This window comes from Globicephala melas, chromosome 20 (genome assembly GCF_963455315.2).
Source record: "Globicephala melas chromosome 20, mGloMel1.2, whole genome shotgun sequence".
Classification (NCBI taxonomy): Eukaryota; Metazoa; Chordata; class Mammalia; order Artiodactyla; family Delphinidae; genus Globicephala; species Globicephala melas.
In genome coordinates this window covers 17591724-17615874 of record NC_083333.1, presented here as the reverse complement: position 1 = coordinate 17615874, position 24151 = coordinate 17591724, and the positions used below count along the sequence as shown (strand labels likewise).

At 52.6% G+C, this 24151-nt stretch overlaps 1 protein-coding gene across 1 annotated transcript in view; it reads left to right on the top strand.

Moving 5' to 3' along the window:
* Window positions 1–18988, top strand: part of CDRT4 (CMT1A duplicated region transcript 4) — an 84259-nt gene extending 65271 nt beyond the window's left edge. The window contains exon 3 of the mRNA XM_060290799.1: window positions 18531–18988. Within this exon, the coding sequence (XP_060146782.1) occupies window positions 18531–18988 (458 nt within the window). The remainder of the gene's footprint in view (window positions 1–18530) is intronic.
* Window positions 18989–24151: the final 5163 nt, after the last annotated feature.

Below are 24151 nucleotides of genomic sequence, written 5' to 3'. Positions count from 1 at the left end.
ATCAGAGCAGGGTAGCTCTGAGCAGTTTTGAACAGGGTAGTTGTGAGGCACCTATAAAACATCTGGGAAGGGTGGGGTAGGACGTCTGGGCCTGGCTTTCAGAGAAGAGCCCAAGGCTGGAGACACACAGGTGGGAGCCACGCACAATGATGGGGTCACCCTGGGAGAGGGTGCCGATGGGGAAAGGAAGGGGAGCCCAGGACCTCTCGCTTTACAGGTGGAGCAGGGGGGCGGGATCTGACGAGGGTGAAACTGGGACAGAGTGGAGGGATGGGGCTGAGGGAAGAGGGAGTTTCAGGAGAGGCCGCGGGTTCCATTGCTGCCAGCAGACAAGGCAAGCAGCAAATTACAGCGTAGATGATGGAGTTGGGCCTCATGGAGGTCATTTGCCGGTGGGACGGATGAAATTTTACTTTATCCGTTGGTAATTCAATTTACAGGTCAGCTCAGTTAGAGAATCTGGTTGTATCCTCTCCTTGCTGCCCGGCAAGCATTAGGTGAGGTGAGAGCCCCCGGGGGCAGCAGGGCCTCCAGCCCCTCAGAGTGGCCTCCAGAGGGAGCTGCTACGGCCCAGGGCTGGGGGCTGCTCCAAGTGAGAAGAAATCCCACTGTTTTCTTGCTCCTGCCCCAGCTTCACAATAAAGTTTTAGAACCACCCGTAACGGGGGTCAAACTGAGGTGGAAAGAGTGTTTCTAAAACCGGAATCAGAATTTCCACGGACGCCAGAGTTTGGTGCAGCAGTTTTGAATCTAGACACACATTCACACACCATTTCTCCGACTTCCCGGAAGCAACTATTAACCTTTCAGTCTTTCTCTGTTACCCAGCGGGAGGGAGGTGGCAGACGGGCACTTTCTTGTGTGCCAGCATCACCTGGCGGGCTTGTTGAACCACAGGCCCCCGGGCCCCGTGCCAGGGTTTCCAACGCGCTAGGCCAGGGTGGACCAGGGCAAATGCATTTCTAGCAAGCTTCCAGGTGACGCTGCCGCTGGCCCTTGGACCACCCTTGGCGACCTCTGGGCTGGGTCATACGCTCCCTGAGAGCAGGGAAGGCATCGGTGGGAGGCATCAGTAAGTACATTAAATATGCCTTCTGCGGATCCCTCGGGGCTCAAGAGTGGGGTGAGGGCTGTGGTGAGGCGCAGGGACACGCAGGGCGGCCGTCGCCAGCTTTGCTGCTGCCCCTAAGCTCCCTGGCAGCCCCACCAGAGCTTCCTGCGAAAAAGCAGCCGTCTTTGGACTCTGCACCACCCTCTTGAAGCCTTCCCGACTCTCAGGTTTCCTCCTTGACCTTGACTGTCAGAAACGTTAGCAGTTCAGGTGAGGCCTGCATGTTCGCCGGTGGACTTTAGGCAGCATTTTAGGCAGAGGGACGTGGTGACACAGTGCCCTCTTCCTGGGACCCCCATGTAGCCCTGGGGAAAGCCAGTCCCTCGTCTCCCCACTCCAGGGCCAGAGGAAATGGGGTGGGGCCTGGCCTGTGGCTTTTGAGAGATGGAGTCCGTCAAGGTTCCATCAGAGCCAGATGGATGCCGGCGTCCACAGCCCGCCCGGCACACGCGGCTCCAGGTTGCGGGCATCGCGCCCTCGCCGTGCACACAGAGCCTCCTTTCTTCCTCGAGGAAAAGTGACTCTTTCACGGCCTGTGCAGCTGAAGGAAATGGGAAGTCCCAGAGCATCCTGAGCCCCTCTGGGTTCCACGAGGTCCCCCCTTTGCCTCTTCCAGCCTCCTCCCAAGTTCACAGACGTGCAGGCCTCCGCAGGCAGGCAGGGTCCTGCCGGCAAACGGGGTTCTGGAGCCGAGGCCCAGGTTTGACGGAGGGAAGGGAGAAGCCCCCCGGCGCCAGGCTCCAGGCTGGACCACAGCCCCTCCTGGCCCTCCTGCCGTGGCAGCCCTCACAGAGCCGCGCTGATCCCTCCCCGCTGGCTCTACATTCCTGGGTGATGAGGGAGGGATTCCAGTGTTTACTCTGAACAATGTTTTCCTCTGTCTGAACCGACTGGGTGTTAAATTCTTCCAGATTTCTGGCTTCATGTCGCAACTCCAATGGGACAGAAACAGGTTTACGGCAGTTGGCAAGGGCGTGAAAGCAGGCTCGTCCGGGCACCTTCTGCGTCTAGAATTTCCATGGGCGGATGGAAAGACCGCCAGCCACCCTGTGGGCGCTGCGCCTGCCTGTGAGGGGCTGGTGGTGGCCTCTCCCCAGCTTTGCGCCCTGCCTTTCGCATTTCCCGCCCTAGAGGGCAAAGTGAGCTTTCTCTGCTGAAACGCGGCGGGAAGGGAGAACCAGCTGAGTACTGAAGGCCAGGGCTTGCTGTGTCTTCTCAGCTAAGATAAACCCAGAAGTTGGGCTCATAAGGAATTCATTTGGTGGGATGTTGGGAAACTGGCATGCTGTGTGGGGAAGAGGTCAGCACTGGGGGGGTGGGGGTGGGGGAACCCTTATTTTCATAGAGAAATCTAGTGAGATGAGGCCTAGAGAGCTGGGCTGGAAAGACCCCAACACAGCTGGTTGGGTCTCAGGACCGAGCTGGTAGGTGCCTGTGATAAGCTGTGACTCTTACGGTCGTTTATTACTGAGCAGCACGACCACACAGGGCCGTGGAGACTCTCTTCTCTCTCGTGAAGGTACAGAGACTTTTGGGAAAGCAGTGGGATCAATTCAAAGATAAAGACGCTCTTCCCTCCGAGCACAATAACCTGTTCCTTCATTCTTTTTTTTTTTTTTTTTTGTGGTACGCGGGCCTCTCACTGTTGTGGCCTCTCCCGTTGCGGAGCACAGGCTCCGGACGCGCAGGCTCAGTGGCCATGGCTCACGGGCCCAGCCGCTCCACGGCATGTGGGATCTTCCCAGACCGGGGCACGAACCCGTGTCCCCTGCATCGGCAGGCAGACTCCCAACCACTGCGCCACCAGGGAAGCCCTCCTTCATTCTTTATCGACGATGACTTGCTCTCCGTGGGGTCCTGGGTGAAGCCCCAGCCTCGGGGCAGCTGCCCTTCAGCCTCTTGAACTGGAACAGCCCAAATCCACGTCGGGCAGGGGGCAGGCAGTGGCCTTGAAACCCCCGGCATTCTCACCCTGTGCTCTCAAACCCTGGAATCCTACTCTTGAATCCCTGTTATGGTGTGTGTACGTGTGTGTGTGTCTGTGTATGTGAGTGGGTGGGTACGTGCGTGCACACACATGCGCTCATGCACGCACAAGTAGGAGAGAAAGATGGGTGGCCATCCACCCAGATCCAGAGCCCAAACGGTATTTATGTAGCGGGGGTGGATAAAATAGTTGCTTGATAGAACTTGACTTTATAATCTGGCTGCTTTCGCAAAGCCATTTTGATGCCAAAGTCGTTTTTCCTTGGTCTTAAAAACAAACCACTAAAAGCTCTGCTTCCTGAACCTCTCAAGAATGTGCGGGAAAAGCACCCTGGAACCATCCCTGAGCCCCCACTTCCCACCCTGCCCCGTCCCTCACTCCGACCCTGATCCCTCCGACCACGGCAGTGTGTCCACGGTGTTGAGATGGCCTTGTTGAAATTGGCTTTGTTGGAGGATGGCTTCATTTCCATGGTGTTTGATAGCCATGAGTCCTTTACGTGCACGTGTTCCCTTGTAGCAGGAATTGCACTGTCCCCCCCGAGACGGAGGCAGAGCGGAAGGGGGAACCAGGCAGAGGAATTGCTCCCACGGCTGGCAGATCCCACGTCTCTGTTCAGTCTCAGGACTAGGATCCTTCCTGGAAAGTCTGATAAGGGCCTTGTACTGGTTACCTCTTGCTGTGTAACAAATTACCCCCAAACTTAGTTCCTTAAAACAGACGTGTTATCTCACGGTGTCTGTGGGTCGAGGATCTGAGTGAGACTTAACTGTGCCTGTATCTCCAGGTCTCTCCATGGGGGTGGGCGCAGTCGTGGTTTTGGCCAGGGCTGTGGTCCCATCCAAAGGGCTAACTTGGGAGGGTCCCCACCCAAGCTCACTCGTGTGGTTATTGGCGAGATTCAGTTCCTCACAGGTTGTTGAACTAAGGGCCTCAGTTCTTTGCTGGCTGTTGGCTGGAAACGCCCCTCACTTCCTTGCCTCTGGCTTCTCTGTAGGGCAGCTCATAATAGGGCAGCTGGCTTCCCTCAGATGAACAGAGACAGAGAAACAGAGACAGAGACACAGAGAGAGAGACAGAGAGAGAGGGAGAGAGACAGAGAGCAAGCTGAAGCTGGAAGCCAAGGTTTCTGTGTAACCTCATCTGCGATGTGATGTCCCATCACTTGACCACATTCTATTTGTTAGAAGTGAGTCGCTAGATGCAGGGGGAGGGGGTCTCAGAGGATGTGAGTTCCAGCAGGGGGGATCCTTGGGGGCCATCTGGGAGGCTGCCTACCGAGGCCTGTGGGCCCAGTTGCGGTTGAGTCTGTTCAGCCCATGGGCTCTGCCACCCCACACTTATTCTGATAAGCCCGTGGCTGTGAGGGGCAGAGGGAAACGAGTTCCATGGTTACCCTTGCTCCTCCTGGGGGTAAGACACAGCATTCTAAAGACTTCTCAGGGGCCAGTGATTCTGAGCTTCTAAACTGGCTACACGTACACTCCACTCTCCCCTCCATCCCACCTCCACCCCAAGGAAAGCGAACGAGCCTCAGGCAGAAGCCACACCAGCCACCCCCGCTGTGGTCTCTTCCACTCTCTGGATAAAGCTCTGCGACACGGCTACTCTCTCTGGAACTTATCTAGTTCTTGCCTTGGGTGTGAATGTTACAGCGTATTCTTGTTACCAACGTGAGCCCCGGTCACGCACCCGAGAGGGAAGTTCATACCATTAGTTCAGGATTCCTGGTCTCCTCTATAAAAGCAGATGGTTAGAGAGAGCTTACCAGTCATGAAATCCTTCCACCTGAATTAATTGGATCTGAGTAGCATCCCCTGAGGCAGGGTGTTTCTCACAGAGAAACGGAAGTCCGGAAGAATCAAGTGACCTCCTCAAGATTGGACAGAAGTGAAGTTGGTGTTTGTTGCTCTCTTTCTGGCTTGCTTTGCTTAGTATGATAATCTCTAGGTCCATTCAATGTTCCGTGAATGGACAACCATAATGGAAAAGAATATGAAAAAGAATGTATATGTATAACTGGGTCACTTTTCTGTTCAGAAGAAATTAACACCACGCTGTAAATCAACTATACGCCAGTAAAATTAAAACAAACACTCCGCGTCCCCTTTAAGCTGCTCACATACCCAGTTCTCTAGATTCTTCCCAGCAGGAATCTGGCGAGACTCCTTGGCCCCGGTTTGCTCATTAAGTCATTCTAGGCCGGAACTGCGGTGGCCCGAGAAGAGAAATGGGGCTCCGCTGGGACCAGGGGTGTCGAAGCTGAGGGTCACCCAGCGGACACGCCCAGGGATGTCACAGACTTAACATGGGGCGTGTGTGCATGTGCGTGTGTGCACGTGTGTGTGTGTAGGTCATAGACCCCTCCCCGCCCCCGGGGCTCAGGGCCGTGCACCTGTCTGTGCATCTGAACACACGTGGCTGCAGGTGGACCCTGATGCCTCAGAGCTGCCGGCCTCAGGGGTCACCTGCAGAGGGTGTCCTTTCCGTCAGCAGATGGTATAAGCGGAGCTGTTGGGAGTGGGGCGGATATGGGGGATGAGTGAGACTTTGGGACAGCAGTGTGGCAGCAGCTGTGTTGGGGGCCCCCCACCCTGAGCCCATTCTGCCCCCTCCCCCTGCTTCAGCCTCTTTGCGGATGTCACAGTCCTGCGTGTTAACGAGGGTGAGAACAGTCCAACCAGTCACCCTCACATGCGCCCGGGCCCCGTGCGCTGTGCTTTACATGACACACCTCATGACAGCGTCCTCGTGGCAGTTCCTGTCATTGACCCTATTTTACGGATGAGATCGTTGAGACCTAGGAAGTTTAGGTATTCCGTTTCGGGTCACACAGCTGAGCAGTAGCTGCCTGTCCTGCACCCTTGCTCTCAATTCTATGCTTTACTCCAAACAATGATTTCATAGGCAGCCTTGTTCTGTTAGGAACTTTGGCTAATTCTTATATGTCGCCTTCCGGAGATATTGAAATACACACACAATAAGATCACAGAAACACGAAAGCAGCAAGGAGAGAGCTGGTTTTCCTGCAAGGCTGCACGAGGGTGGGTCGGCAGGGCCAGGCCTTCACTGGGAGAGAGCGTCCGTCCACCCGGCACACGCCGTGGAGGGCCCGTTCCCGGATTGTAAAAGTATTCCATGCATCCCTCCACTGTGCCAAAGACACACATTAAAGCCCTTGTTTAACTGGATTTCTGACTCAACAAAAACTCCTTTTGTCAGTACCTCAGAATTTCCTGGCACGTTACCCACACATATTTTCTATGTGGATGGCAGTTACGGGTCGCTGTGCACTATTTGTGTATATTTGTGCCTAGAAAGATTCATTTGAAACTAGTAGCACAATGTTTCTCCCTGATTTCAAAAGACCTCTTTCTTGATCTCTGGGGAACTGATCATTGCTATTTTTCTCTTTTAACCATAGGCAACAGTTTCCTGTGTATTCAACTGTCCATTTTCCCTCAAACCATCCATGGTAGTTACATGATAGTCTATTTTGCCAGTTTGCCTTCCTCAAACTGTTTTTCCAGAAACCTTGTGAAATGAGCCACGTGAAATGAGCCACGCCAGGGACTTTCAGAAGCTTCCATGCGGGAGAAGTGGGAACCAGAGGCGATCAAAACGAGGTGAGAAAGCCCAGGGAGAGAGACCCCTATACCAAGTCACGCACAATGGGATAAATGGCTCTGGTAGATGAGGCACAGATAGGACACTTGGGAGGACAGAGGAGGGGCAGGCGGAAGCCCACCTAGGGGGCTGGTCGGTCTCCCGAAAGAAGTGTCATTGGAACAGTCCCGGAAGGAGCGACAAAGGGACTAGAGGGGGGGGCCACACGTCTAAATGTATAATCATCCTGAGGGAAGAAAAGGCCATTTCATCCACTAAGAGCAGATGGCCGACTCCCCCGTTGCCGCGTCTGGCGGTGGTGACCTCTGGTAGGTGCACAGGGGATGGAGCACGTGTTGGACCAGGTGGGAGAGGAAATGGAGGCTCTGAGGAAAATCGGAGTAGGGCTTGAGTTGGCATTTGGTCTGTTCAGGCCCCGTGGACTTTCCGTGTTACACAGGGTTTCAGTGAAGCCTGAATCCTGGACTTGCTGGCCCCAAGCTACTGCCTTGTTGCTGTTTTCTGGGCACTTCCCATGCAGTGTCTCATTCAGGCTGCACAATAATCCTACAAGGGAGAGGGGTGTCATTCCCACTTCGCCTATGGAAGAACCTAAAGGTCCGAGAGAGGGGGGAAGTGGTTTGCCCAGTGAAAGGCAGTAAGTGACAGCGCTGGGACGTAAACCGAGGCCTCTCCACGCACCATGTCCGTTCCTCATATTTCTTAGGTCACGTTCTGTGTTTTGCCATCTGACCTCTCGTCGTGGCTGTTATCAAGTCAGCCAGCTCATGCTTTCCTCTGGGTCCTGTACAAGGGGAGCTGCCTGGTATCTGGATTCCTAATAATCCTTAGAGATTCTGGGGAAATTGCTGTGGCGACTGCAGTGACATCCTTTAATCTAACGATCCAAGTGCCTGGGGACAGAGCAAATTGCCTTCTAGTTGGTTCAGAGAAAATAAACAAATGAGTAAATCATGAGACGTGTCGGTCAGGGATAGTGCTACACAGAGGATTAGAATGGGAGCCAGAGTAGTGACTGCGGGCTGTTTCAGGCTGTCCTGAAGTCGTCCCTGAAGAATTCACACTTAGCTGCGTCCTGACTCCTAGGAAGGAAGAACCGTGCGAAAATCAGGGAAAGTGCGTCCCAGGCAGGGCGAGCAGCTGGAGAAGGACCCCCCGACGTGGGAAGCTTGGTGTGTTTGAGGCGAGAAGGAGGCCCCTGTGGTCGGGGGCGGTGAAGGCTGTCAGGGTGGGCGGGGCTAGACCAAGGGGAGCTCTGTAGGTCAGGGGAAGGGATTTGCCTTGTGTCCTAAATGGGATGGGAAGCCACTGGAGTGTTGGCAGCGGGATAATCTAATCTGATTTATGTTTACAAGTGATCGCTCTGGGTCCCCTGGGGAGAAGGGCTCGCAGAGAACAAGAGTAGAAGAGAAGCAGGGAGACCAGTCAGCCAGTAGGCAGCTGTTGATGCTTGGCTAAGGATGGAGAGGTCGGGAAGTCAGGCAATGGGAGGGGGTGATGGTGGGGGCAGTGGGTAGGGGCAGGATGATGGATCGCATGTATTCAGTGAAGCAGCAAGAGGAGTCAGGCAGCCCTGATTTTTTTTTTTTTTTGGCCGCACCCTGCGGCACATGGGATCTTAGTTCCCTGACCAGGGATCGAACCCGCGCCCCCTGCGTTGGAAGCGCGGAATCTTACCACTGGACCCCAGGGGAGTCCCAACCCCAATTTTTGAACTGGGCAATTCGGTGAATGGTGGTTGGTGCCTCTCTCTGAGATGGAAAAGACCAGAGAGGAACGTTTTAGGGAGTAAGGCCAAGAGTTCCTTTTTTTTTGCGGTACGCGGGCCTCTCACTGCCGTGGCCTCTCCCGTTGCGGAGCACAGGCTCCGGACGCGCAGGCTCAGCGGCCATGGCTCGTGGGCCCAGCCGCTCTGCGGCACGTGGGATCTTCCCGGACCGGGGCACGAACCCACGTCCCCTGCATCGGCAGGCGGACTCTCAACCACTGCGCCACCAGGGAAACCCAAGAGTTCCTTCTGAGCCGTGAAAACGTTGATATCCTATTAGACACACCAATGAAGATGTAAAGACGGCAGCTAAAGTCTAGGTGTGGACTTTGGGGAGGGTGTCAGGCTGGAGTGAAGACTCGGCAGATAGATGAGATGCCAAGCCACAGAACCGATGGACGTCACCTTGGCACCTGAATTTGGGGTGAAAGAAGGAAGGAGGAGTTGAGTTTCTACTTTGAGCATCGGGAAGGATGCTGATGCCATTGACAGAAACAGGGTGTGGAGACAGACGAGGCGTCTGTGGACCTGTGGGGTGGTAACCGCTACTGACTTTGGTCTTGAACAAGTTTGAATTTGATGGAAATACAAGTGCTTAGAGGAAGTTGTTTAATAAGCAGTTAGAAACAAGGGACTAGTCTCAGGGAAGAGATGGGTCCCAGGAGCATGTTTTGGTTCATTGTCAAGGTCCCCGTGGAATTGAGGATACAGAGTGATAAGGCTCAGGTGGAAAGATTAATTTTGACCAAATTCAAAAGAAAATGAATCATCGTTCAGGATGCCAACATCTTAAATTTATAATGGGATCTGTACCTATGAGTTACTGGGTTATGGATTTTTAGAAGATTGCTGAGAGCACAAGAGCAAAAGGGGACCCCTTTAATCAACTCAGATAGCCAACGAGCCCGCCTTGTGTTTGGTCACTTCTCAGAGAACCAGCCCTGCCCTTCCCAAGTCCCTGCTCCCCCGCACAGCGTGGAGGAAACGTGCAAACTGTGGAAGGATCTGTCCCACATGTCCTTGCTTTCTTAGTAGAAAATATGGGACACAATTCGACAACTTCGTGATGGCTCAGGGACCTCACTGAGGACCTCTGTGCTTTTTACTGGCTGTGGTCGTGCTGGGACAGCCTCGTCACGGCAGGGGGCTGGGGCGGGGAGTTGAGGCTGGTGGCCCTTCACTAAGTGCCCTGCGCTCCTTATGCTTTTATAGGAACTTGGTTTCCTTTTCGAAGTTCTTTCATTCCCTTCCCGGGCGCACGGTGTCTGGACCATCGGCTGGAGTGTTTCATCCCTCCTGGTTGGGAGAGGGTTGTGGTGTGGCCTTCGCTTGGCTCCTATGCCTGGAGCCCTAGAGACCCACCCCTTGAAAGTTTAGAGAGTATTTTTCATTGATCGCATTGCTGTTTCCCTGCTAGCACATCCAGTCTTAACAAAGCATCACACAGCACAGGAACTCAATATTTTGTAATAACATATGTGTGTGTGTGTGTGTGTGTATGTATATGTGTATATATATGTGTGTACATACATACACACATATACATGAATATATACACAATGCACACAATACATATATACATGTATGTATGCACACACGTGTATGCATATCCACACATACACATATGTATATACATGTACATATATACACATACATATATATCCTGTTATATATATAAAACTGTTGTATTCAGTGGTATGTATATATACATATATATAAACCGGAATCACTTTGTTGTATACCTGAAACTAGCACAACATTGTGAATCAACTATACTTCAATTAAAGGAAAACCCTAAATATCTGTGCAAAGATAAAAAAACCCCAAAATAAAGCCTCACAGAGCATAGCGTGCTTCTCGGGCGATTTCCCTGTGCACAGCTGGTCTTGGCCTCAGGGAGCTGATTCTCTCTAACTTCCTCCCTGACCTTCTATGACAGTGGCATCTGGGGCTTTAGCTGTGGTCCTCCTGCCTGAAGTCGGCTTCACTTTGCCAGTCGCGCACAGACTCTGTTTTAGCTTCTGGCCTCATCAGTGTGGAATGTGCTGCGGTAAACGATGGGCCTTGGAGCTGGTAGGAACCCTAGAGACCGTGGTGGCAAATATCCTGCTGCTCAGGGAGGATAGGGGATCAGGGAGGATACTACCCACCTCCCAGGACTGAGAGGGGAGGGGCTTTGGTGGTACCGAGAACTTTGGGGGACCAGAAACCTTCAGTGGCCAACATTTTCTGAGCACCTTCCAATGCACAGGTTTATAGAAGCAGAAGGGCACCAAGGAGCTCTTCATCTTTCAGAGTCACTGCTCATCACTCATAGTGGCTAAAGTTAAAAACACGAACGGAGGAATGATTAATAATATGATTAATAATGGTTCATTCATTTGACGGATGGCTAAGCAGAGGAATCTCTAAGACCACAAAGGTAGATAGTTTAATGTTAGAGCAAAAATGAGGGATTCAAAGACGAAAGTACGTTTTGTGCCCATACCACGTTAGAACTAGGTGAGAGCACATAGGTCAGAGTCGTGTGATGGTAATGGGATTGTGAGATTAAAACATAGCATTTCCAAACTTTCTCTAATGCTGATTTATAATTCCCGTTATGGGAAGACATACAAATAGGGACTTCCTTAGCGGGCCAGTGATTAGGACTTCACGCTTCCACTGCAGGGGCCTGGGTTTGATCCCTGGTTGGGGAGCTAAGATCCCGAAAACCTCTAGACCAAAAAAAAAAAAAGAAAAGAAAAGAAAAAGAAATACAGCAAAATGCAGCTGACCATCATTGACACGACATAGGCCTTGAGTTGCTTTTCTGGGAAAGGGGATGATTTGCTCTATTTCCTGCTCACAATCTGCTCGTGACCATGGGGCTGGTGACGTGGGAAGGAGTGTGGGACTCCAGTTACTGAACAGGGTCGTCTCTGCCCAGCTTTGATTTCAGCCTCCTTCACTCCACCTTCCAACTTTAACAGTGCCGCGTATCCATCTACGCGGCTTTTCCTCCTCTGCTTCATCCCCAAACGTCGCATCTTCCTTTTGTTTCATCTCCATCTTGTAAGCTGTTTTAGGACAGAAATGATTGCTGAGTATGAATGAAGAGATTCAGGACAAGGTACAGCCAAAGTCAACCCCTTAATTTTCACAAGGGTGGTTTATCTAGATTGTGGTTCAGCTGCGGACAACTCACCCCAGACAGCTGGGAGTTTGATTTCATTGCAATTTGTGTTTACGGGTGACCCAAGAGTTGGGTGCGAAGTGTGGTGCCTGGATTGTCTCTCATCCTGGCATGAACCGGGATAAAGCCTGACGCTGAGGCCAAGCTGTCAATGTGTTGATGGGATAATTGAACCCTGCAGAAGGCAGCCACTTTGGTACTTGGCTTCTAGGCAGTCTCACATGAAAGTCACTTCTCTTTTTTTTAAAACAAGATAAAGGATTTTAATATGTTTACAGCAAAGTTTAAGAAAATAATCAGGTGGAACGAGGCCTTATGAAAAATTCCCCAATTAAGAAAAATAAGTACAGGTAAACAGGCAGAAAAATCAAATTAATACAAGGATAAAAAAATAAAATTTTGCTCCTAATTATTACCTACAATATTGTTTTGTAAAAGAAAGCATTGTTTCTACGATTTGCTTGAAATTTCTTTTATTTTTTTTTCTTAAAGATATTTTAAATGTAGGTAATATATGCCATGTTAAAAATTCACCCTTTTCATTAAGGGATAAAATGAAATTTGAATTCCCTCCTTCGCTCTCTGGTCCCCTGGTCCCTGCCCTGAAGGTAACCAATGTTAGCAGTTAGCAAGTCACCTTCTTCAAAGCAAACACTGGCCTGGGTTGCTAGTGCTTTGAGCATCGTAAAAGGGGGTGGCCGGGCCCGCTGATTGTGGCCAGCCCTGGGAGATGCCTGTGTGTTTCCCTCATTGTTCCAGAGAAGCAGAACTTCCTCTTTCTGACTGATTACACATTGTGAAGCCACACATTTTCATGGTCCCTTTACTCCTGAGCCAGCTGTCAGGCAGAGACAGGGTCTCCGAGCACAAACTGCTTGAAGCCTTTCATGTCTGGTTTCCTGAGTACGAAAAGGCAGGGCTGGTTCTTGCTGCCTGGTTTTTCATCTCTTTCCTAGCGGTCTAGCCTATCAGTGTACCCGGCTGCCCCAAAACGGCCACGGAAGGAAAAGGCTGAAAAGCTCTCCTCTGATCAGGCCTGTTGGGCTTGTTTGGGAAATTACATTAAAAAATTTGAAACTTGATCTCTAGACACTTACGGCCATGGGTGCTTTTAGCCTGACAGGTCTTTGTATTACATCTTAAAGTGGGAATTTTAATATTTATAACTGAACATTCCTCAGATAAATATAAAATTCAGATGCGTAGTTTTACCCAGTGCCCAATGCTTCTTCCTGTAACGCGTTTGTCAAGTGTTTATTCAGTCAACTCAGCATCGCGGTTCCTATGCAGAATCCATGCCGCTTGGAAACAGCCTGTGTGATCCTCACACAGAGAAGAGGAATGTGGGCTCCGAGCAGAGACGCGGTGCACTCGGAATCTGAGACCCTCGAGGCCTGCCGTCTACCACCCCGGGTCCTTCAAGACTCAGCACAATCATCTCCTCTCCTTGAACCTGTTTCTTGCCATCCCTCCCCACCCAGGCTGAGTTAGGAAGCTTGTGGTCTGTCTCCTCACTGGGCAGGGAGCCCCTTGAACCAAGGCTCGGTCTCATTCTGCTTTGGGCCTGGTACGTGCAGGCACCGGACACCCATCTGCAGAGTGGCCGAGGGGACTTGTTCTGGTCTCTACAGGGATTTCTCCGCTTTTGTTTCTGATGACTCAGGTGGCATGGATTAGTCTTGTTTGATCTGTTATCAGCATGGGAAACGAACGTGCCTTGTGGACCCTTGACACTGAGAAGGGTAGACCCCCCAAGGCAAGAGGTGAGCATGGCGCGTCCACAGCGGGTTCTGGGTGAGCGCGGGATCCGCACCTCTTAGAAGTGCGGTGTTTGGAGCTCGGCGTACATTTGCGGAGTGCCTGCGTGCCTGAGTGAACTGATGTTGCGTGGCCATGGGTACTTGAACTCTGTTTCCACTTTTGTGTCCCTCAAAGTCCGTGCATAATCACTAGAGAATATGGAGGGTACAGAAGGGTTCTCAAGAAGCGGCGTGTTCCCTCCCTCCCGCCGCAATGGTGAATCGGTGATGCCAGGTCTGTGTTAGAAGACCGTCCCATCTCATGAGACTCCCATCTCTCCCCCCACCCCTGGTGTGCTTGGAGATCGTTGCCCCCCCCAGAAAGAGGCGTGGTCTGTATCAGCTACCAAAGCTGCCCGTCATGTGCAACTTGGCTTTTTAACAGAGCTCAGTGATGGGCTTGTCCCTCCTCTCCCTGGAGTGTGTGTGTTTGCAGAAGAGAAGGTGGCCAGCACGTTGTCCCGTAGTGAGGGGTGAGGGGACACCAACTTGCCTCTCCCCGTCCCGCTCCCCTCTGCGTGAACAGCTCTGGAATTCTCAGGGCTCCCTAGCATCAAATCAGGATCTCGTGGAGGCCCCCCTGGAGCCCACCAGTTCCATGGTCTCGGGGGGACGGGACAGGGTGAAGAGGTGGAGAGAGCCGTGATGGGGGTGGTGCTCACGGGAGGTCTGTGGGGGGCACTGGGCTTCCCCAGGTCTGAAGTGCGGGGAGGGGGTCAAAGCGTACACTCGGCCTATAAGATGGGAGCACTGCTCGGATGAAGATCAGTGCAGACACCCCACGTGGCGCCAAGTTGATTCATGCCCAGCTCTTAGAGATAAGCCTCCAGGCACTTCTGGCCTAAGTGGAAGCTTCCTCTTCACCCCAAATAAATGAGTAGTAGCCAGAGGGCAGATAAGGAAAGAGCGGGCAGGGGAGGAAACGGGAAGTTGAGGAGGGTAACACACAGAGGTGAAAAGAAACTCTGCATCAGCTTCCTGTCGGGGAAAATGTGGTTCTCCCTCGGGGAACAGACAAGCTCCCCGGATCGTTTAGGGAGAAAAGTGAGAGGAGACGCAAGCAACACAAGATGCCTGCAGGTTAGAGCAGAGCAGAGAGGACAGAGGGAAGTGGGTCTGGTCTCCGGGGAGTGCTGGGCCCTCGCATTGGCTTGGCGCTTCTGGGGATGGGCACTTTCGTGAGGCCAACCTTCTGAGGCTGGTTCTGGAGGAAGTGAGTCATTGAAGACCCAGCTATACCCTGAGCAAGTTTGTCCCTCTGTCCACTTACGGCAGAACCTCCTCTGATGCTCAAGGTTCCAAAACAAGGGCTGGCGAGGACATTGTTTCAGAGTTCTCCCAGCCGTTTCCCTGGTTTACTAGTTCCCTGAGATGCCCTTCCCAGTGAGTGAATGAATGAATGATTCCCTGGTCATATGAGGTTAGGGGATGCTGCATCCCAGTTTCCCTCTGGAGAGTTACAGAACAAGTCAGCCTATCACAGGCTCTGAAATGCCTGCACTAAAGGAATTTAACACGTCATCTTTCAGGCCAGCTGGACTGCGGACAGGCTTGCTGTATTTCTATTGCAAAACCACACCGACTATGTGTATGGGGGCCCCCTGGATTAAAAAGTATATGCAGCCCTTAGAGGGTGGTCTTTGCCATGGACTTTTCCCCTCCTTTAAGTAACACTCTTAACGTCTTGAGAGATGCCTGCGTTCTCTGGGGGCACAGCTCAGGAGACACTGGAGCCAGATACTGTCTTGCCCATCGGGGTGTGCAAACAGCACTACTTTCACAGCATTTGTGGGGCAAACAGTCTGAGTGGGGTGGACTCGTGCCCACTCATCCAATCAGTCCTGCCTGGAACCCACAAAATCCTTTTGCAGGATGGTTTTCCGAGATAAGGATGCAGCTTGTGGCCACAGATAGAGCGTGAATTCGTTCTGCACCGAAGCACCACCCTCAGCCCCAGTGTTCTTAGCTCAGCACTTTCTTCGGTCTTAGTGGTTCCCGTATTGGCAGGTGGTGGTGGGAATGCTCCAGCGTCCTTTAAAATGGTTAAAGGCCACTGATATGCAGTCCTGAACATACATAACAAAGAATCCTTGCATATACGTCTGAATTGAACGTGTAAATTCTTAAATCTGTGTCTTAGAACTTAAAAAAGACTGAAGTGACCTCCTGGACCTGTTTCCTATCTCTGAAGTAGTTAAAACCCTATAAACCTTCAGTGTTTTGGGGGGGTTTAGATTCTACGATAGCGGTTCCCAAACCTTGCTGCATGTTAGAATCCAGCTTTTAATTCCGCTGCCTGTGTTGTATCCTATTCCAATTAGATCACAATGTGGTGGGGTGGGGGCAGGGAAGAGGCAGGTATTTGAATTTTTTTAAAGATCCCCAGTAATCCCAACATGCAGCGAAACTGGGGGCACTGACGTAGAAGCACTTTATTTTTATTATAACATTTTATTATAACCACCACGCCTCTGTGAGAGAAGCAGGACAGGAGCTCGTCCTCACCTCGTAAGTGAGATGACAAAGGTCGTACGGGGCGAAGAGACACGATCCAGGTCACAGATCAGGTTCCAGACAAGTGTCATTCCTTACTTGGGCCAAACCCGGCCAATCAGACTAGATTCTGGGGATGTTGGGATATGAGACCGGGGGGTGGGTGGGAGGAACTGGGCTTGAAAACCCAGAGGATTGAACACGGGCCTTCGTGCCTGAAGGAGAAACAAGAAAACCCCTTCAGTGTCATGCCTCCTGCCCTAGCAGTGCTGCCTCTGTCTGGGGACCACTGGTCTGCGTTTCATTTCTAGGGACACAGAATGGACCCTGCGTGCCAGAGTTGGAGGAAATTATCAGAGCCCACAGCTTGTCTTCAGACTTAATGTCGACTATTTCTCTCCTTTGATTTTCTATTTTTTTTATAAAGTTATTTATTTTACGTATTTACTTTTGGCTGCGTTGGGTCTTTGTCACTGCGTGCAGGCTTTCTGTAGTTGCGGCGAGCGGGGGCTACTCTTCGTTGCGGTGTGCGGGCTTCTCACTGTGGTAGCTTCTCTTGTTGTGGAGCACAGGATCTAGGCGCACAGGCTTCAGTAGTTGCGACGTGTGGGCTCAGTAGTCGTGGCTTGCGGGCTCTAGAGCGCAGGCTCAGTAGTTGTGGTGCACGGGCTTAGTGGCTCCGCGGCATGTGGGATCTTCCTGGACCAGGGCTTGAACCCATGTCCCCTGCATTGGCAGGCAGGTTCTTAACCACTGCGCCACCAGGGAAGTCCCTTTCCTTTGATTTTTAAACAAGTCCTCCCCGTGAGTTTTGAGGCTGTCTCGGACATTCCCACCCTTGATTGTACAGTATCCTAGTCTCTGCATCAGCAGGCGTGAGAACACCTACCAGTCTGTGGAATTGTCCTATCAGCCATGGAGGCTGTTATGGGAGCAGCGGGATGGGGCAAGGGGCTCTGAGGGGGATGCTGTTGAAACGAACGATTCACTAGTAACTGGGCTTCTCTGAAGCTTCAGGGCTCATAAACTAGAGGCTTAGAAGCAAGGATGAATGATCCCACATCCCCCAAATATCACCGGTTCAGAGCATTTTTCCACCGTCTGACATGATTGATTAATCCTATTGTATGTATGGGGAGAAGTACTCACATTTCTTACTTAAAAAAATACACTTATTTTTATTGTATAATTCAATGTGTTTTTTGTTTGTTAGTTTGTTTTTGTTTTGTTTTGTTTTTGCCGCACCGCATGACTTGTGGGATCTCAGTTCTCTGACCAGGGATTGAAGCCGGGCCACGGCAGTGAAAGCGCCGAGTCCTAACCACTAGGCCGCCAGGGGACTCCTGGTACTCACGTTTCTAATAGCCCTACAAACGTGGAGGATAAGCCAGGAATTCCTTTGGTTAGAGGTGGGCAAGCAAGGACAGTGACCCCTTGGATGACATACTCTGTGTTGCTGGGGACTTGGAATGGATGGCCTGACATTCTAGGTCTTAGAAGGAGACATAAGATGCTTCAACTTCCATTTTATCATCATTATTATTACATGAAACTCTCTCTAGCTTAGAGGACTATTTGAGCATTATTTCTTCCCTAGCTTCAGAAAAATGATATTGTGAATTCTCCTAAAAACGTATTGTCATGAAAGATTGCCACTAACACTTAGCAGTAAGGAATCCATGAGGCCTGGATCTGACTAGGTTTGACAAAAACTCGCTTTTTTTTTTTTTTTAAGAGTTTGAATGAATCTTTAGGATGCTATGCTTCGTGAGGTATATTATAATAAAACACTGACATTGGGAGTGTTACTTATAAATGCAGTGGCGTTGAAGGTGACCCCCGTCAAGAGCTCGCTCCCTTGCCTTCCACAGTGGTTCCTCGATGAGGAGGGAAAAGGGGTGGAAAGTCTGGCAGTCGCTCACCTGAGGGCCGCGTTTCCCACCTGCACAAGCCGGTCCTCGTGTATGTTGCAGCCAAAAGAAAGATTTAGAGCTTATTCAGCCTCAACCAGGACCACTCACAGGAGGTGCTCAAACCAGCAGCGGCGCCTGGGAGTGACTTAGAAATGCAAGTTCTCCAGTCCCCAGAGCAGCTCTGCGGAGTCTGCATCCTTGGGGCGGGACCCCGCCGCCGTGTTTTCCCAGGCTCTCCCGGGGTTTAGTGCTCACAGAGGTGGAGTGGCGTGGCCCTGGACCGATGGTTCTCAAAGTGGGGTCACAGCTCCCCACCTCACCCGTGACCTTGTTAGAAGCCACCCGATCTCTTAGTCCTTGGACGTTGGCAGGAGGCAGTGGACACATTCCCTGGGACTTTCCAATGTTCGCGGATGAACCTGTAAAGTAATCCATTCTCCGATAAGCACAGAGTCTTAACTGCTGGACTGCCAGGAAAGTCCATGTCTCCTAACTTTGGATTTCATTTTATTCCCACTGAATACGGGGGATGGAAGGGCTATCATGCATGATGGGGGGGGAAATCCAACATGTGGTTCCGATACCCTCCGACCCTTAAAGAATGGAATCATTGGCCGCGAGTGCCTCTAAATTGCCCGTATTTCTCGTTGCCGGTAGAACTGACAGAAAACATCGGGCTTCCTGTGAATCTGCTTGAGAAACATGACCTGTGGCCCGCCTATGTCACGTACACATCCCCGCTGGTGAAAAGACTGATTGAGAAAAGCAAAGCCAGAGACGTGGAACGCTTGCAAACGGCCGAGGAGAGCCGGCCGACATGCAGGCAGAGAAAGCCTCCCAGCGTCATCCAGCTGGAAAGGAGAAAGTCCTTCACGTCCTTAGGCAACATGATGTTCAAGGACGTGGGGTCAGAGACCATGCTCTCGGCGTGGGGCTCTTTCTCCATGTCGGACACGGGTCCCCCCGTGGTTCCAGAGCGCACCCACTTGCACGCGGATGCTAGGGCAAGTCCCACCGCCGACTACAACAAGATCATCTTCTCCCGGAAGCCGAGGATGAGGGTGCTTCCGTACCGCTCACTGCTGGCCGGCGAGGAGAAACACCCCGACGTTTAACAGGGAGTCCCCGCAGCCGCCCCCAAGCTTGTACAGCAGTTAAGGGCCATTTGCCACATATTTTGTGACGGCCTTTGCGTTGGGACTTGCCCCTGCTCGGGCAGAGGTCGGCTGAGATCAACCAGATGGAATGTGGGCCACGGAGGGGGTGAGGGCACCCCGTCTGGCAGTGCAGTCATGTGCGGGTGGGAAGCCCCCGGGCTCTAGATCCTGCCAGAGATGCTTAGGACCCAGCTGGGGGTGAATCAGTCCTGGTCCAGGCAGGAGACAGCAATCACACCAGAGATCCTTTGATAGAAAGAATTTCTAGCCAGGTAGCTGCAAAGGCAGGAAGGGGGCACAGAGATGTGGATGGAGGGGGCGCCCGCAGGAAGCAGGCTGGGGGGACAAAGAGAAGGCGTTAAGAGTTAGACACTCGGAGAAGGGGCAGGTGGGCTGCATCTCAGCTCCCAGACGCTGGTGTCCTGAGCTCGCAGGAGACCCCTTTGGGGGTGGCAGCCCTGCCTCTGAGGAGGGGGAGCTGTTTGGCTGACAGACGCCCCGAAGTTGGCTCTGAGAGTGTTCGGAAAACCAAAATGGGACTCAAATATTTGTTTCTGGAAGGAGTTGACACCGTCCGAGTGAACGAGAGTTGCTGGGGGAAACAGAAAGGGACAGGAAGCCGACAGAGGTAAACAGGAAACAAATCAGGAGCGAGTTCCTTCTTCTTCCTTCAGCCTCCGGACTCCCTCTGGCTCTTCTGATGGGCAGAGCCTCACCGGGAGGGGAGCAGAAATGTGATTTGCAGGATCCCAAGTCCTGCATCTCAAAGCAGAGTGCAAAAGGATGGGCTTGGAGCCAAGGGAAGATGAGCTCACTACCTGCCCGGTGGGGTTCTGGGCGATCCCACCTTGCTGCCCGCCTTGGCACCTGGTATTGGGATGTTTGCTCCTTGGAGGGTTTACAAAGTGGCAGTGGAGACCCGGGCGTCCCCTGCTGAGAAATGGAGGATTTTTCTCCCCTGTAGTTCTTTAAGTCTTGTGGAGCTCAGTTGGCTGGGGGAGAGGTTCCTGGCTGGACCCCAGCTATGCTTTGTCAGATGCAGCTGGCATTGGTCCACCCATGCTCTGAGCTGTTCCCACTTGGCCTCAAAGCAAACGATGCTGTACTCAGTCTGGACGCAGAAGACTCTGTCTTTAGACACAAAGAGACTTGAGTTATGACAGGCAGACCACACGGTCTCAGGCTTGGGGCTTGCCTGCTGAGCATGGCCTCATTGGTAGCATCTCTCTTCTTTGCCCTCACCTGAGTTTCTCTGCTTATATTTGTGAAGCAGTTAATACTCACCCTGTTTCCCTCACGGAGACATAGAAGATGCAATGTGCTAGTTGCTGGAAGAGGCTGAATTTTTGCAAAAAGAATAGGTGATTCCCAGTGAATCTGAATGACTGTATTTGGGTCCACGGAACATTTATAGACATGGAGGCTGGTGATAAATTCCCAACGAGAATTCTTCTCTCTTCTCTCCTTTTATGGGGGTTTATAGCCAGAGTGTGTTTGGGAAGCTATGGATTATAGATCCTCATTGTGTTAGTGTTCGTATAGTTTTTTGGGTGTTTTGTTGTTTCTGTTTTTTTAAATCTCTAGGTGTTTGGCAGTTGTTACACGCATATACTCTCTAAGTTAAAATGGTTGTTTTATAGATAGTATTGTTTAGATTAGTTTAATTCTCAGCCTGTTACAACCACACAAGCAGGAACCAAGGACATACGCACTCTATGCTGTGATGAAAATGGCTTGTGTCTGTGACTGTGGTCCAGACGCATTGTCTCCTGAGCCCGTTTTTGAGAGAGAAACAGTCTAATTCCTTGGAAAGGAGGGAGTCCCTTCAAGGCCAAGCTGGGTTCGCAGGTCCCTGGGGGGGTGACTGTGTAAACAAGGCTGCAGTGCTGGTGGGTGCGGGCCGGGTGCTTGGCGGTGGCCTGGGAGCCCTCCACTTGGCAAGGGAGGCGGGGGGCGGGGCGGGGGGAAGGCCTCAACCCAGGGGCCTGGGGGAGCCATGCACTTGATAGACAGCAAATCCTCCTCTTCCTTTCGTGGGCCGGAGGACCTTGCTGTAGGAGGCGCGACTGCCCCACAGTCCCCTTAATCTTTTCTTAGGACATGGATAAAAGCTGGGTACCCCGAGGTAGGGATTTTGACCCCTGGGATTTGGTGGGCGTCCTGGGAGGTGGAGGAGAAGTCACACGTAGCCCAGGGACCCCAAGCAGGGACTGGCTCCGTGTCCCTGGAGACGGAGACCCGCAGCAGAGTCCCAGCCCCGTAGCCTCGCTCCGCGTGTCGGCAGAGGTGCTAAAAAAGATCGTAGAAGTGCTTTGTGAGATGTGGGCTGGCCAGGGTGCCCATCAGGACCGAGCGTCTCTTTTCAGCTTTAGCTGAGTCATTCGTTCCTAGAAGCTTCTTGGAAGCCCCTCCTTTCTGGAGTGACGGGCAGGGGCGGCAGGTTATCGAGGCCACAGGGGCCTGGGGTTTACTGTGAGCTGATGTCGTCAGAGCCCGGACTGAAGCTCAGACCTGGGTTTGTGTTTGTCAGATAATCAGGAAACCCTCCCTCTTCCTCCTTCACTAACCCCTCCCCACCCGCATCTCTTCCCAGGGACCCAGCGCCTCAGCCAGCTACCTGGGCACTTGAAAATCACACTGCAGTGCCCTAAACCAGCGGGGCGGGGCTGGGCCGTGTGCATGAGGGATCCTCTGGGGCAGTAGGGGTGGGGGTGAGGGCGGGCAGGGCCGGCAGGGGATGCGGGAACACCCCAGCTTTAGGTGGAGCCCGCTGGCACCCCATATTCTGTGCCTTGGTCCTGACCATGATCCGATGTCCATATGGGACAGGGCGGGATAAACAGTGTCATGAAAATGACCTTGGGCTTAATGCCAAGACCCCCATCTCTTCTCCCAGGCTCTCTATTCCAGGGCAAATAAAAATTCCCACTCGACCTGAGGCCTTTCTAGGAAGCTGCTACTGCTGGGGGCCGGGCAGAGCTCGTGGTACCAATCCACTTCCTCTTCAGGTCTAAGTGTTCAGCCACCCAGGACCCTCCAATGCTTTTGGTAGACAAGGCAGGTGAGAAGCACACGCTTCCAGCAAGTCAGCATGGTTTCTGCGGACCGCCAGTCAGGAGGGGTTTGTGGAGAGAGGAGTTGGTTCCAGAGAAAGTGGCGGCTGGAAGGAAGCTCGCCCCGAGGGCCACACGTGCGCCAGCACCTGTGCACACACTTCTGTGTGTTGCAGCGCGTCTACATCCATTCACTGTCCAGGGGCTTCTGTATGCTTTCCTAGCTGACCCTGAAGGAAGTGAGCCCCTCTGGGACTGGAACCCAGGCCCTCAAGCCCAAGTCCAGGCTGCCTCCCCTGTACCCGGGTCCCCTCCCCCTTCTCCCCCTCTTTCCCCTCCTCCTCTGTTTCATCACCGGCAGTCCTGCTGGCGCGTCCTCAAGAGGGCAGGTGTGTCCTGCCTGTGGCTGCTGACCCATCTGTCAGGCAGTGGCTTCACTAGAAGCCCGTCGTGTGTGACCCGTGAACCAGAGCTAACTCACCGTCTGCCGCTGGACCAGCAGAGCTAGGAAGGAGGGTCTGGAAGGGCCGTGAGATCTGGACAAGGTCAGCCCTGCTCACGGTCATCTTCCCAGAGCTCGGCCCACAGCCTGGCACACGGTTGGGGCTCAATTACTTACACCACCAGGTCCTGACACCCGAAACAGAATGCATGGCGAAGCGGTGGTTTCTTTTGTAATATCCAGAGGCTGGAGAAACCACTTGGCCGGGTTGTGTAGAAAGTTTGAGGCAAGCGGCAGGCACCTTTGCTGTAAGGTTCCTTCTGGTCCTGACAGTGTGATTCGAACAAAGGACCCAGCTGGCACCTTGGACGTGCCCTTCCTTGTAGGACATGGGAGGGATAGAGTAGCAGGACACACAGTCTCCTAAAATTTAACATCTAGTTATTCTGTCCTTTTAAACAACCAATCCATGCCTGTCTGATGGAATTCCAAGTTAATTATACGTATTTCCTCCGGGCTTTATCAGAAGGGACAAAATTTCATAGACCTAACAGTTTCTCGGGTGCCGATCGAGGGCACCCGACAGATATGCACTGGGTGCTGGCTTGTGCCAGGTACCCTGCTGGGGGCCCAGCCGTGAGCAGGGCAGACACTCAGGCTTCCGTCTGGTGGTGCAGACACCGGACAATCACTTCATGCCATCGCGGTTGCGAGGGGTGTTACAGAGAAGCACAGGATTCTGTGAGGGCGTTCTTGCCTTGAGCTCCTCATGTACCCTCCCCAGGCTCATGAGGAAGGGATTAGAGAAGGAAGCAGGATTCGGATCGGGACAGCTGCTCATGAAAAGGGGTGAGGTCATGGCGCAAGTTTGGCCAAACTGAAGCGTAGTGGCCTGCTGAAGGTTTTGAACTTTGCAAAGCTGCCTTCAGTGTATGCTGGCCTGGCTCTCTTGTTTGTTTCTGTAGCACCATGGAGCTGTCCCCTGGCTGGGCCGAGGTTCAGGGCATGGCCTGTCCCTCCCGGCCCCACGAAGCAACACAGAGGCGGCGCCCACATCTGCACGCTGCTCACCCCAGGCCACTCACTTCCTGCCTTTTTGGCTGGAGGGCTGGCGAGGCAGCTTCAAGGCAGGCCTCTAGCCCCTGTGTTTCCCTGACCAGACCCCGGGCGGGGACCAGGCCCAAGCCCTCAGCATCTGGCCTCTGGCCCACTGAGCCTCACCTCAACTTCCCCAGGTCTCGGAGCAAAGAGACCAGTTCTGGCCTTCTGTGCTTTCTACCAGCATTTCCGGGTTTGTGGAGGTCCCTCTGTAGACCGGGGCAAGGGGTGCGCTTCAACCCCGGGGAAGGCAGGGTCCCTGCTCTACGCCCTTCCTCTTTCTGCCCTCGTCTGCAGAGCCTCTCCCTCCTTTTCTTTCCCCCCTCCTTCCTTTCCATTTGAATTTCATTGTTATTTATTTTTTTTGCCATTGCAAAATTAAATGACGCTTGTTTTAAGTGGCTCCGGCTCCCTGCGGTAGAAGGGAGCCGAGATGGCCCAGGCTCCACAAACTTTAGGAGAAGCAGGTCCCTTTAATGCCGGGATCGTGGGTCTCAGCCTCCCTCCTGAGGCCCACGGGGAGCGCCC